The following is a 13,929-nucleotide window of genomic DNA, read 5'->3' as shown; positions in this document are numbered from 1 at the left end:
CTGCCCCAACCCCTAATATGGAGGATTATAATTGTTTTTGTTTTTGGATGGACGCAGATACACAATATTTAAAAATTTACAGAAACTGGAATTCTAAAAGCTGCAGGTAAGGAAAAAGGGCAAAGTGACAAAATATCACCATAGTTATTACATTTATATATAAATATCCGGTTATTACATCTTTCTCTCCAATCTAGTTATTATAACATTATTAAAACAGAACAAAAAGTAACTTAAATGGTTGACGAGAGAATAAACAATTTATTTTGGGATTTTAGTATCCCCCATCTTCATCAACTGTCGCGTAAGGCCTATGTTAGAAACCTTGATGTGTCATTCTGATACAACTTGCCGTATGTCCAGAAAATAAGCACTTGAAAGTTTTCAGTTTTAAATTTCTGTACAACTCGTGACTACCGGTCAAGAAATTGCTATACAGTCGCTGAATATGCTTTTTTCTGTTCATTTATTCTTCTTTCCGTCTTTTATATGATGGTTATATTGCTAGAGTTCCTTCAGTTACTTCGTCCTCATCCGAAAGATCCAATGGCGGTGATTTAGGTTTAGTCATTATCCGAGAATAACCATAACCAAGAGAGCTTCCGCTGGCTTCACACAACTGCACCAATAAACATTAGTGGTATATGTTAGAGAAGCTCAGCAACTCTGGATTGCAAATCTCTGAAGGAGTCCTCCCACTGATATGGCAGAAAGGGGCACCAAACCAACATAACTACAACCAGTTTCCACACGATTAAAAAGATAAAGATTATATACCTCAGTAAGCTCAGATAGATGGCGGGACCTAAACTCATTGATTGTTGCTGTTATTTCAGACATTGGAAGTTTGGCCTATAAAGGAAAGGTTATTAATTTAACTTGTAAACTGAAACAGAAAAATAACCATGCTAATATTCAAGAAAAGATTCAACCATAGGTTTTTAACTCTGCGGAAAATTCAAATGAATACATAATCTGACCTCCATTGAGATTTTATATGTTAATGCAGTGTACATCACAACATAATGTACTGACAAAACTATATCATGCCAAGTTCAAAGATTTTCCAGCAGATATTAGAATTCAAGGCTCTAACCATTTACAAAGAATTGGGCATCAAACCTAAATCTGTACAGGGATCCAAACCAGCAAACAGTGGTCAGTGGACACCTTGTAAATAACTTAATACTGTAAATTTATCATGGCGAACTTCCAGAAAAATGAGAAGACCGCTGAGAATTTGTGATTTACATGTATTAATTTTCTCTCTAAAGTCTAAAGAGATACAATTAGAAATCAAGTACTACAATACATTAATATTAATTACCAACAAAGAACGTTTTAAGGATCAGGGTAGACCTATCCAGTGGCCTGAGGGTAAATGCCCTATAAATTGTAGAAATAGCTTTTCATTTTCTATACCTTTACAACTTTGTTTAAAACAACAGGTATGCACCCCCTAATTATTTGGAAATATTAGGAACTATCTGGTCATCAACAACAATCTAACATTAGTTTTATCCATTATTTTTATTCCCATTTATTTGTAATTAAATTTAGCTGGGAACCTGTTCTTGTATAGTTGTGAATACATGTTATTGTGTGCCCCGCACAAGCAAAACATTCTGTACTCCCCTGCAAAGCATTACAAAAGGTTTCTATGTACACAAATTCATATATTTTCTTGATTTATGAGACTTAACACTTATGACAGAGTAATGCTTACTTGTGCAAGAACAGCAGCTGCCAGCTGTAAGCTTGGTTCTAAGGTCTCTGGGACAACCTGCAATTTTAACCCATCTTTTAATATGAACGAGTAATTATTTCAATTAACTATTGTTGGGGGGGGGGGGAATATTAACCGTCACAATTACTTGACGCTTAGGAAACAGATAAATTCCCAAGAACAGTACAAGAGGTAAGTCCTGCCATTTTAAATGTTTATGGCAATATCTTCAGAGGAGAAGAATCATAGATAATTTCAGAAACACTTTGAATATTCGATCAGTATAATGGATGTAATGAATATTTTTGAAAGTTATTTCCATTGAATCAAAAATAAGATTTCACATCGTGATCAGTTTGGTAGCTTGAGATCTTTTATTGTGTCTGTGGTGTCCCTTCCCTGGCAAAGGATATAATATTTTTTTATATTCTGCATGTGCTGGGACAAAATTTGCCCATAGATGCTAATTACAAACTCTAAAATTACTATATACTGCATGTCAAAAACCACATCTCTAGTCAAAATGCTTCTTTTTCCTAACAAGTTGGCGTAGGTTGAATACATTACCCATATAGCATCTATGTCAAAGAAAAAAGTAAAAAAAGATCATATAAATAGAAAATAGAAACAAATAATTTGAAAAATCAATTTGATGTGAAAATAAAACTATATATATCACAGGATATTAAAGATAGCAGAAATATACCGCTGTTGCACCAGCTTTTTCCAAATTAATCCCATGATCAACATCATGAGCACGCACAAATGTCTTCACATTGGGAAAATACTTGTTCAGAGCCCAGACAGTTCTATAATTTGCACCTGGAGTATCTAAAGTTATTGCTGCAGCACAAGCCCTTTCAGCCCCAACTTTATGCAGAACCTACCAACCATGCAAGCACTTGGTAGATTAGTATGTCACCAAGAAATTTTTTGTTATTATTATTATTATTATTATTATTATTATTATTATTATTATTATTATTATTATTATTATTATCTTAAAAAAACAAAGCTATTACCCTCAATTATCTTACCTCTCTACTACCAGCATCACCAAAGTAGACGGGAAGGTCAAGGGCACGCCCAACTGATACTCGATCACTGGAATAAGTACATTCACTTAGGGTTGCATTTATGGAGGAATAGATAGTAAATCAAACCTAAATTACCTCTAATTCCAACAAAAGGTTTAAAAATCATAAAAGCATCTAGTATCTAATTAATTATTGTTTTCAAGCAACTTTATAAATCTTAGTTTCTTCTTATATCCTAAATATTGAAGTTACTGAAGCCAACTCCAAATTATCGAATTAGGTGCTATGAAGTGTTTCAGGAAATATGAATAAATACTACTGAATGTAAATTTCGTCTCCCCCCTTTCCTCCCCAGATACAGGACATCTTAGTAACTAACTTTAGTAGTAAGAAAAATTGAGTCAAGGACTTCAGAAGTATCTTTCTTTAGAAAATTACCATGTTTTTTATTCTTTTGTGGATTTTTATGTACAGTTTAATGTGGTACTTTAAGAGTGAAAACACAAATATATTGCAAGCTAGAAACAGGCTTCTAGGGGTCTTCTTGTATAGAGACCACTTAAAATTTCCATTTAGATAAAAGAAATTAAATAAAAAAATCTTAACTGCGAACTTCCGTAAAAATTATCCAGTGAAAAATAAAAGACCAGTCCATAATTAGGAGCAATATTTTACAGAACTGTGCCACTTTAAGTTAATAAAGAACAGGACAGCATAAACTCATACCTCCTGACATCAAGAGCAACAAAAGGAATCAGCCTTTCAGAAAGAAGCTGAGCGATGATCTAACCAAAATAAAAGATTGAATCAGATATTAAGAGGAGACTAAAAGCTTCTTGATCTCTCATTAATAGTTCAATTGACATAATTCGAGATTGTGACAACCTGGCCGACACGTCCAAATCCACATAATATAATATGATCTTGTAAATCATCTGTCTGAAAGCAAAAAAAAGTAATTACATCATATGCAAACAAAAACCAGGATCTCTAAAACAGTACCATATGGACGTAGAAAATGGAAATATGACGCCTATATTGTAGTATTTTATATACTGTTCAGCACTTAAAAAGTAGAAATATTTTCTAACGTATGGAATTATAGAAAAGAGTTCTATTTCAAAAGAGAAATTATGATAATTATAATGATCTATGCAGCATAATATGACATTTTTTCATTTTAGAAAGGATGAAGAGAAGAATAAAATTACATCTTATATATACAATAAAAACTGAAATGTCATACATAATACTCATTTCCAAGATCCCGACTTAGATTTATAACTATTTGAAATTTTCTTTAGTATATTGAAGGTACAATCAGAAATTTCTCAAATAAATGAGCACCGAGTACAGAAAGAAAACTAGATAGTGAAATCATGTTTTACATGAAGAAAATTAATCTATCCGAACACGCTAATTCTATGAATTGTTAGCTGGGTAATTTACCTCACTCTCTACAGGTAATAAACTTCGGACATCATGCTGCTCAAAACGAGAAGCTATTAATTGGCCTCCAGCAGCTAACCATGGTGTGAGCGCCATTGAGATTCCAACAACCAGATACAGCAGAGATGACAACTGAGAAGACATTATACCCTGAAAGCAAACATGTAAGCAAAAGTTAGTTTCTGCTGTCTTATCAATAACATATGATGCAGAAACTGCATCTTTTTTTTAATTATTATAAAAGTCATTCATGTAGACATAAATGAAGTTTACAACTTCCGGTGCTTCGGCAACTCGGTACTTTCATGCTATCCTGTATCTTCATGAGGGCAGTAACTGGATGCTTGGGTGACCAGAAAATAGTACGGGCGAGAGGCGAGGCGACCAACCAATAATTTATGATATTGACAAGGATATAGCTCCCAATATTCCTAAATTAAAATCTACATGATTGCCTAGTTCTAGAGATCCCTGTGAACGAGAATTGAACACAAAAGAAGAGCTTCTCCTTTTTGTTAATGTTTATAGAAACTCAATTTTTTTCCCATTCACCTCAGACGTCTCCTTGTAAACCGTTACATAGTGCCTAATTTTAACCCTGAAATCTTAGGTGGGAACAGTTTCCGAGCTCTTATTCAACACATAATCTTTACTAGAGATTAAGAGGCGAGTCGGTCAAGCGATTCTTTACTAGATACTCTGAGATTGCCTAAGTATCAAAGCAGTCTGTCAGAAGTCAAGAAAAAAAATCATTCTTTCTTCTAAAAAAATTATAGGGCCTAAAACCACATCCGTATGTATATGGAGTACTACGAAGCCATTCCAAGATCCTTACATAAATAGGATTTATCTCCCCTTCATGGTTAATGGTGATGAATATAATATATAAAACACACTGATCAAGCACATCATTTAAAATAAGCAATATATACAAACCCAACAGATCCATTAAAAAAACAAAACCCCCAAGAAATTAAGATCCTGACAAACCCCAACCCACTGGTGAAGCTTGGTAATAAATCATTTATTCTTCACGAGCCTCAAGTATTTGGACCCCATTACATTGCTAAGAACATATTATTGAAGCTTCATAGAGGAAACTACAATGAAGTTTTGACAAATGTAGGAAATGGGTGCAAATATTAAGTAGTCATAACAAACCTGATTGACAGCTTCACCAAAAGCCACAAATGCAAATTCTCCACCTGGAGCAAGTAGAAGACCAACTCTTATTGCAGATATAATGGAGACACCAAAAACCTTTCCGATTAAAGCAACCAATAGGGTTTTTCCACCAATTAATAGTCCCAGTGTCCCCATAATAACCGGAAAGTTTGAAAGGAGAAGTTTTGGATCAATTGACATTCCCACCTGAAATCCAAAAGGTAACTTTTATAATTACCAAGTCGACAGAATATTATTTCTGGTCAACATAAATCATTTAGAAGAACATTCTATTAATTTATATTTCTATTAATTTATATATGCACAGAGTTAAGTCAGATACCTGGGGGATCGTGACCACCCACAGATTATTATATGCATAAATTTATAATAACATTTCAAATATTTTGAGCTTGTAACAGTTACTAGAACTAATAACCAAGTCCAGAATGATAACATAGTAACCCACCGTCATGAAGAAGAGACCCAATAAAAGGCCACGATAAGGAGCAATATCTGATTCCACCTGTAAAGAAAATTCAGTCTCGGCAAGGAGCAAACCAGCCAAAAATGCTCCCAATGCCATTGAAAGCCCAGCCTGTTTTCATTAAAAATATGAAGTGATTAAAAGTTCATAGAGAATATAAAGGAATGAGGATTCTAGTAGTATAAACAGCATCCTATTGTGGGCCCAACATTGTAGAAAGACGGATTTACAGAACAATACACTTATTTGATTTAAGACTGTAAATCAAACTCATAACTTCTTACATATTTCATTACTGTTTTTAAACTCATAAGGAAAACTATCACAAATTAATATACTAGATTAATATACTAGATAACTCTGTTGGAATTTTGATCCCTACTAGGCCAGCCAGTTCTCAGTTGTATTTAAAATAGTATCAATTCAGAAAACTGCTAAAACGTGTGTACCCTCGCAGTAAGCAGACTTGTACCAAGAATAACCAGGAGCGTATTGGCGGAAAATATCTCCGCATTTTGATTCTCTGCAATTTGCTTGTATATTGGGCGAAGCAACTGCATGTAAACAAAGAGGCATGAATCTACTACAAATACCAGAATATATGAAAATCTTGCTTCAAGTATTAAAACCTACAAAGAGTTCCATATACCAATAGTTAGACAAAAGGCTAAATAAGAACACATGTACATAGCCTCGAGCCTTATCCAAATACTTCACTGTGAAAAAATATCCAAAGAGCAGCTTTTTTCATGGTAACAGTAACTAAAGAGCCGCAATATCAGTTGAGACCCAATAACATTAAATTTAAATCCGTGAAGTTTATAACTTACCAAGCGTCCTCCAGCAATAATTGCACTAATAGCAACAACAGCCTTGAGGCCTGCCAATCCAAGAGCTTCAGCAATTGCTTGAAAGCCAACCTGAAAATTGTAGACATTATACACCAACAGTAGAAAAAGCGCAGCACGCACCGCTGATACCATGTGCCAAAACAAACAGGTGCAATCTATATCAGTCAACTAGTGGTCAAATATTTGTAGTAGATAAATGTGACAATAAACATGACAATAAAGGGAGAGTCGCATAACACTAACATTCTTGAAAGATAAACAAGGCACGATGTACCTAGTTAATAAAAAGATCGAAAAACACACTTACGCCTCCCTTAGATGAATTTGGTGAAATCAGAGGAATGAGGATCAGCAAAACCACGACAGCTAAATCCTGGAACATTTGGATATTATCAGGAAAAGTACAAAAGATGCAAGCATTATAAGCTGAAAAGTACAGAATAGGGATATTCAATAACATATGGAAGGAAGAGAAACTTCAAACATGTTATTAATCATGGAGGTAAAATAGATACTAAACGACAATGTAGACCATCATGGATCCATGGAGCCATGCTCTATAATTAAGATGAATAAAAGTATATCATGTTACCTTCGTCGATTCTTATGGAAATACATAATGATGACAACAATGGATTACATAATAATATCAACATTTGCCTTGCGGTTTAAATTATCTAACCAACAGAGTTATCTAAGGGATTATAATTTATAAGGATACCTGAAAAAGTAAGACTGAAAACGTAGCCCGTCCATGACGTGATGTGCTTTCTCCTCTTTCCTGCAGTACCTGTTCAAGATTACAGATATCGAGTTCAACAATGTGCATAGTACTATTTAGTAGGATCTTTGTATTTTCAAGTATCCTAACACCTCTAAAGCGCATAAGTTGGAGCATGTTTGTCTTACCAGATAATTGACTAGAAGTTAATGAAGTATACTATTAGACTGTTTGTGAAGCAAGTAAAAGTGACTTGCATGTAACTTATAAGTTGAAATTTAAAAAGTACAAATTATGCACATATTTCAGTTATTTTGATTTTGCAATATAATTTCATAAATAATATTATTATCCCTTTAAAGGGTGACTACTTTTACTTTTTGTTGTTTGTTATATATTATCAATTATATAGTAACTTATAAGACAGAAATCACTTTTTACTTGCAAGTAATATAAGTAATATTATATGGAAGGTAACTTTAATTAAGATAGGACAAATGGACCCTTAATATTTCTAAACTTACTAATTAGTAAAAAAATTGGACTCTTTTTAAGTAGCTTAGCAAATCAAAAAGAAATCAAGTTACAAGCACTTAAGCTGACTGAAAATTTAAAACAGCAATTGTTGTACCAGCAGCTATTACTTTTTGTTGTGATGGTTGCCTAAATTGCATCTTAAAAAATTAAGAAAATGTCAATCTATTGTCTTCACAAATACTCCTCACTCGAAATAAGTTTCATCTGTGTTGTACTTTTATGCATATTACAGTATTAAGATTATTGATACATATTTAAGCATAATCTTGGACATTAAATTTACTGCCTTCACAAATACTCCTCACTATGGATATTATAATTTGAAATTAAATTTGCAACAAGACAGACCGCATGCGTGATAGCAATAGTCAATTTTTTCAGATTAGACTACCTAAGAGGGGGGAAACACAAGTTTATTAATACAGAAATATGTTGAGAAAAGACAATCTTTCATTTGGTGCTGTTCTGTTTTATATCTTTAGTCCAAAAACTTGTGCCCATGGTGGATAATTATATAAGAAATATTTAGCACAGCTAGAGCCTAGATATGTCAGCGCTAGTTACCTGGAGGACAACAGCAGTAGAAGATAATGCCAAGCCATTTCCAATGACAAGGGCCGCAGGACCTGCCTGTCCAGCAACAAAATGAGTAATCATACCGACCACCATTGCAGTTACCAAGACCTGTTTCAAGCATTGTAATTTGAGGTCATATACTAAATTATTAAACATGTTCACTGTATAGGGAAATGGTGATTTCATTCACCTGAGCCGAGCCTAATCCAAATACATATTTCTTCATGGAACTTAGTCTTTCGACAGAGAGCTGCAATGATCGGCAAGACTTGGTATCAAGTTATTCATTCAATAAAAAGTAATATCTTGAGAGTCACAAGAGTCAAAATTTACCTCAAGACCAATATTAAACATCAAAAAAACGACGCCAAATTCAGCAATAGCCTTTGTTCCATGTACATTCCGAATAATCGAAAAACCGTAAGGTCCAATCAAAATACCAGCAGTCAGATAGCCAAGAACAGGACTGCCTAAATTATGAAACGAATGATCCGTGAGCAAATCAAACGCTCTTACATGTTAAAAAGTATGTGAAGGCTCCATACATTCGTGTAGATGATAATAAAGTGCTAAGACTCTGGTAAGCATCGTTACTAACATCCAAGAAACTAGAAGTAAAAAACAGGCGACTTTACTGTCGTGATTAATCAGGGATATATGCAAATTCAGTACAGCGAATTACGAAGCAACTTATTAAAGATAACCACAAACACTTGCAGCCGGTCAAATGAATAAGAAACTCAATACCTCCTGGGATTTTCTGGAACAGAGGGACAAATATAACACTTGCAAGAAGTAACCACAACACGTCAAAGAGAGAAGCTTCCTCCTCATTTATCTGAGTGCACATGGATCTTATAAGTAATTGATCATATATTTTATAGTATGTAATACTTATTCTGTTTAGTGCAGTGTATATATAGATATACTCTTTGAAGCATACCTCTTGATGGGGAAGCTTGTCCATTAATTTTTTTATTTTCTTGGGTAATTTCCTCAATTGTCGAATTAGAGGCTTCGTATTTGTTGAAACTTCATCAATACTAGTAGACATGATGTCCGTCTGTTGGAAAATCTGACTGACCCTCTCATTGCGGGTGGCATAGAAAGCAACCCTGTGAAAAAGTTTCAGCACTTTTGTCAAAAGGATGCCAAACCTTGTAAACAATATCGAAAACTACCAACTACTGATGCATCTATATTAGAGAAATAGGGCTAACACATAAATTCTCAACAAGAATATGTGGAAGGATTACAAGGGAAAGATTCTTTTAACAGAAGAATAAATAGTCAGTCCACAATTGATAAAGATGCATACGCTGATCCAGCAAGCAACAACCCAACAACCAGCTTAGGCAGTTGCTTTCTTCCAGACTTAACAAGCCCGTGAAAAAATGAAGCTGGAGAGAATTCAGTCCCATCACCAGCAAACGAGAAGAATGATGCAGGGAAGAAACGGGAAGATTTATTCAGCAATGCTTTTGGAGCATTAAAAAGCGAGCTGTCCCGATTCGAATCCTTGTGTGACTCCGATTTTTTATTTTGAACCATTTTCTTTAACTTTTCTGCTTCTTCTTCGGTCTCTTTCCGTGATGCACTTACTTTTCCATTCTCCAAGTCAACGTCTTCAAATTCTCTAGAGTCCTTAAGTCTCTGCCCTTGGAAGTCAAATTGGCTATCTGATGAGGCTTCACCAACTGAAGAGGCAGTATCCTGCTGTACTTTTTTGTCTCTATCAACAATGCTATCACCTGAATTTTCACGTTCCGTCTTGTCTTCCTCAATAAGTGCGCCCTCACTGACCTGAGATGATTCATTTTGTAGTGTTGTACCTTCTGAGTAACTTAGAGGGGAAACCGAGAGAGTTCTCTGAGCTTTCTGTAGAACAATTTCTGCATCATTTACATGTTTTGCAGCCTCGAGTTCATAGGCAACAGCTTTCTCAGCCAGAAGCATTATATTAGCAACATCTTCCTCTGCTTTTAAAGCATCCCTTTCTGCTTCCTCTGCAACCTCAGTTAGCCTGTCCACTTCCTGCTGCAGTTCTTGTTTTTTGCTCTGCAAATGCATCAGCTCCATTTCGCAATTAGCTAAAGCAGTTCGACACTCTTTAATTTCCTCCTGGGCAGACAAGAAAGTTTCTTCCTCTTCTCTTAATAAATTTAATTTATCTCCTACAGTTTCATTTTCCACATTACTTTCTGTAATTATTTCCTTACAAGAAGTTAATTTTTTCGTGATTTCCAAAGATTCCCCTGCCACCTGAAGCCTTGCTTTTGCTAAAGAAAGGGACATTGTCGCAGCCTGAACAACTTCTTTTGTGCTAGCCTCTTTATTTACAATCTCTTGGATATCATTAAGTGCAGAATTAACGTCATCCCATGCAACGGCTGCTTCATCTTTCAATGCTATTGCAGCTTCTGATATCCTCTGCGCCTTTTCCTCAAACATGGAACTGTTTAACCGTGCAATCTCCAGTTCTTTACAAGCCTTTTGTAACACTTCCCTCAAATCATCTAAACTCGGGACTTCTACTTCTTCACTCTTTCCAACTTCCTCAACCAAACCAATTCCTCCCGTACTCTCATCAACCCTGTCTGTTAGACTCTCCTCATCAGTATTCCTACCATAATCTACTCTACTACCATTACCATTCCCATTCCCATCAATATATGCAACTGAATCATTCCCCTGACAGAAAGGCCTAACCACTCCCCTCGACATCTCAACACAATAACCAAAACTAAACCCTGAACTCTTCCGCAAATGATAGCAACCAAAAAAACTATCAAACTCACTTGTACTACAAGAAACCGATTTCTTCCACTTTGTGGATCGACCTTTCCACTTTAGTCTGTCATTGCTAATAGCTTTACACTTATAACCCGTCCTCCAATTTAACCTCTCCAATAAGCTATAACTAGTACCTTCACCGCCACAAATCACTGTGGGCTGCAAAAAACTGCACGCAGAGTCCATCTTTGTAGACCTATCCCCAAAATTCCTAATCAAATTGTCTCTTTAACCATTATCAAACACCTAGCAAATAAAATCTGAATCTCAAAACTCAGCTAATACAATAATCAATTGAATAAAAATAACAATTAACATGAAGCTTAATGAATCAAAATGCCACCATTCAAACCTAAAACTCAGCCAACACAAATGTGACTCAAATCCAAGCACCGAGAATCAAAAACAGAAACTGAAACTAAAGTATGAAACAGCTAGTAAACCAAAAACAAAATCGTCGAAATTGAATAACTCAAACAATACCAACACTACTCAACAACAAGCATTTCCCCCAATTTTTTTTAAAAAAATGTATTAGTCAATATATCAAACACCTGCTAGTTAAAAAAAAAAAACAAAATCAACGAAATGTTATAAAGTTAACACTGAATCAATAATTTTTAACATTCCAGTGAAAAGGATAAACAGAAATAAAAGAAGGTTGAATGAAGCTATTAAGAGTAAACTAACCGATCAAAAGAAATATGTAGAGTGGGGGGGGGGGCGAAAGAAATGAGAAATTTGAAGGCCCCAGTTTTGCGCCGTCACGCACAGTAAAATATAGTTACGTGTGCGCATATATAAACAAGTCCTGATTGGTGGGTGATTTACATGTACCTGTGCATCACCATAACCCCCTGTCTTAACATTGCCACTTTACCTGCACTAGAATGTCCGTTTTTAGGGCTTTCTTAAATTTTGCGACTTCATTTGACTTATCATAAAAAAATTAAAATTTAAAGATTTAAACTTTTATTGAACATTTTTGTTTGGTCAGGTTCTTACTAATTGGAATGTATGTAATAATAATAATAATGACCTATATTACTTAAAAATTTATAAGAATACAAATCTATATAATATTGCCCATATAAAATTTACTCATGACTCATTATCCATTTTAATTTTTTACACATAAAACTTTATATTATACACATATTCATGAATCTTTCACATTTAAATCCATTATAACCCATTAACCAATTATCATTTAAACTTAACTCATTATCATTTCAACTCATCTTAATTGATCGATCATATTTACACGTCAAATAAACCTACTTTATCATCGCTCACAATCAAAATTCAAAATTCGAATTCTTATATATCTTTTTGATTCTATAATACTCATCCACACCTTCAATTCATTATCTAATTTTTAATTGATTTCCGTTTTTCTCATATATCTCAATTTTTCATGATTTCTGCTTTGATGTTTGAATATATTCGTTTACTCATATTTTTTTATTTGTGCAGATAAGAGACGATGATGAACCCAAAATCATTCAAAAAGTATTAATTGAGGTATGTGTGTGTGTGTTTATTTATATATATATTAGTTTGGAAAAACCTTCAAATTCGTTATTTACTTAATTCTATTACAATACTTATATTTCTTTGATTAGTGTAGAAAGTGAATTAATTTATAGTATTGGTGAATGAACTACACTACACACCTGTTGAGTTTGGTTAAGTGTCATAAAAAATTAGAAAGTCATCATCTTTTTCACCTTTTATTGGTAATATTTGTTTGTGTGTGTTTATGTAGTTACAATTATTAAAATTAAAAAGAATTTCTTGGTATGAGAAAATAAAAGTGAATATGACCAAATTTTATCATCAACGAATAATTTTGGTACATGTTCTTGAATTCTGATTCTACGTGTATGGATAATGGATTGATGGGTAAAGTTAAGACCTTAATTTTGAAGTTGTATGTATGTTTTAATAATTATTTTATTTGTGTATATCTTTCAGTTGTGTTTGCGTTATTATTTTGTAGTCAAAATATGAGAACGAAATATAAGTAAAAATTTAATTTGATCAGATTTTTATAAAATTTAATAATCAAAATTGTGCATTACTAATTTAACATTCTTTTTTAATTCAGACGTGTTTTATGAAATAGACATATTTTATACTTATACTCTATATCAAAATTATACATAAATTTTTAAAAATTATTGTATATATTTTATTATACATTTTTTGTGCAGAACACGATACTTCATTGAAGAAGACACCGAGAAACTGTTAGTACATATTATTTTTTTATTTAATTTTAATTTTAAAATTATTGTATATTCTCTATTATACCATTTCAATTGTAAAACACGAGGCGTCGTCGAAGACGACGCCGAGAAGCCGTCAATAAATTTTTTATTTTGATTTTGTTTTAATTTCAAAAATATTGAGAAAGAAATATAAGCAAAAATTTCATCTGATCATATTATGATGAAGTAATAGAATAAGCAATCTCAATAACCATATTATCTTCATTTATGATTGAAGTGATATTATGTAGTTGTATTTGTGGTAGAAAATGAAAAATCAATTTTTTTTGGGGAAACGCCTGGGGGAGTTGTGTC

The 13,929-nt window shown here is 33.6% G+C and overlaps 1 protein-coding gene across 2 annotated transcripts; it reads right to left on the bottom strand.

Moving 5' to 3' along the window:
* Positions 1 to 125: 125 nt before the first annotated feature.
* On the bottom strand, positions 126 to 12,236 carry LOC141668262 (K(+) efflux antiporter 2, chloroplastic-like). 2 transcript variants are annotated; one of them, XM_074475055.1, is made up of 21 exons: positions 12,032 to 12,236; positions 9,867 to 11,587; positions 9,492 to 9,663; positions 9,296 to 9,386; positions 8,882 to 9,018; positions 8,739 to 8,798; positions 8,537 to 8,656; positions 7,436 to 7,504; positions 7,022 to 7,087; positions 6,694 to 6,783; positions 6,313 to 6,417; positions 5,846 to 5,974; positions 5,374 to 5,583; positions 4,213 to 4,362; positions 3,649 to 3,702; positions 3,490 to 3,548; positions 2,764 to 2,830; positions 2,433 to 2,609; positions 1,727 to 1,783; positions 778 to 852; positions 126 to 619 (listed from the first exon to the last, which is right to left on the bottom strand). In XM_074475055.1, exons 2-21 carry the CDS (start codon positions 11,525 to 11,527, stop codon positions 497 to 499), a joined length of 3,672 nt encoding a protein of 1,223 aa, XP_074331156.1. In that variant the 5' UTR covers positions 11,528 to 11,587; positions 12,032 to 12,236; the 3' UTR covers positions 126 to 496. The 2 variants fall into 2 exon arrangements, with proteins under 2 accessions (XP_074331156.1, XP_074331157.1); XM_074475056.1 differs by lacking the exon at positions 12,032 to 12,236 and adding an exon at positions 11,694 to 11,986.
* Between the last annotated feature and the right edge of the window lie 1,693 nt (positions 12,237 to 13,929).

This window comes from Apium graveolens, chromosome 6 (assembly GCF_009905375.1).
Source record: "Apium graveolens cultivar Ventura chromosome 6, ASM990537v1, whole genome shotgun sequence".
Lineage (NCBI taxonomy): Eukaryota > Viridiplantae > Streptophyta > Magnoliopsida > Apiales > Apiaceae > Apium > Apium graveolens.
Note: the sequence above shows the minus strand (reverse complement) of the source record. Positions and strands in the feature narration are given on the sequence as shown.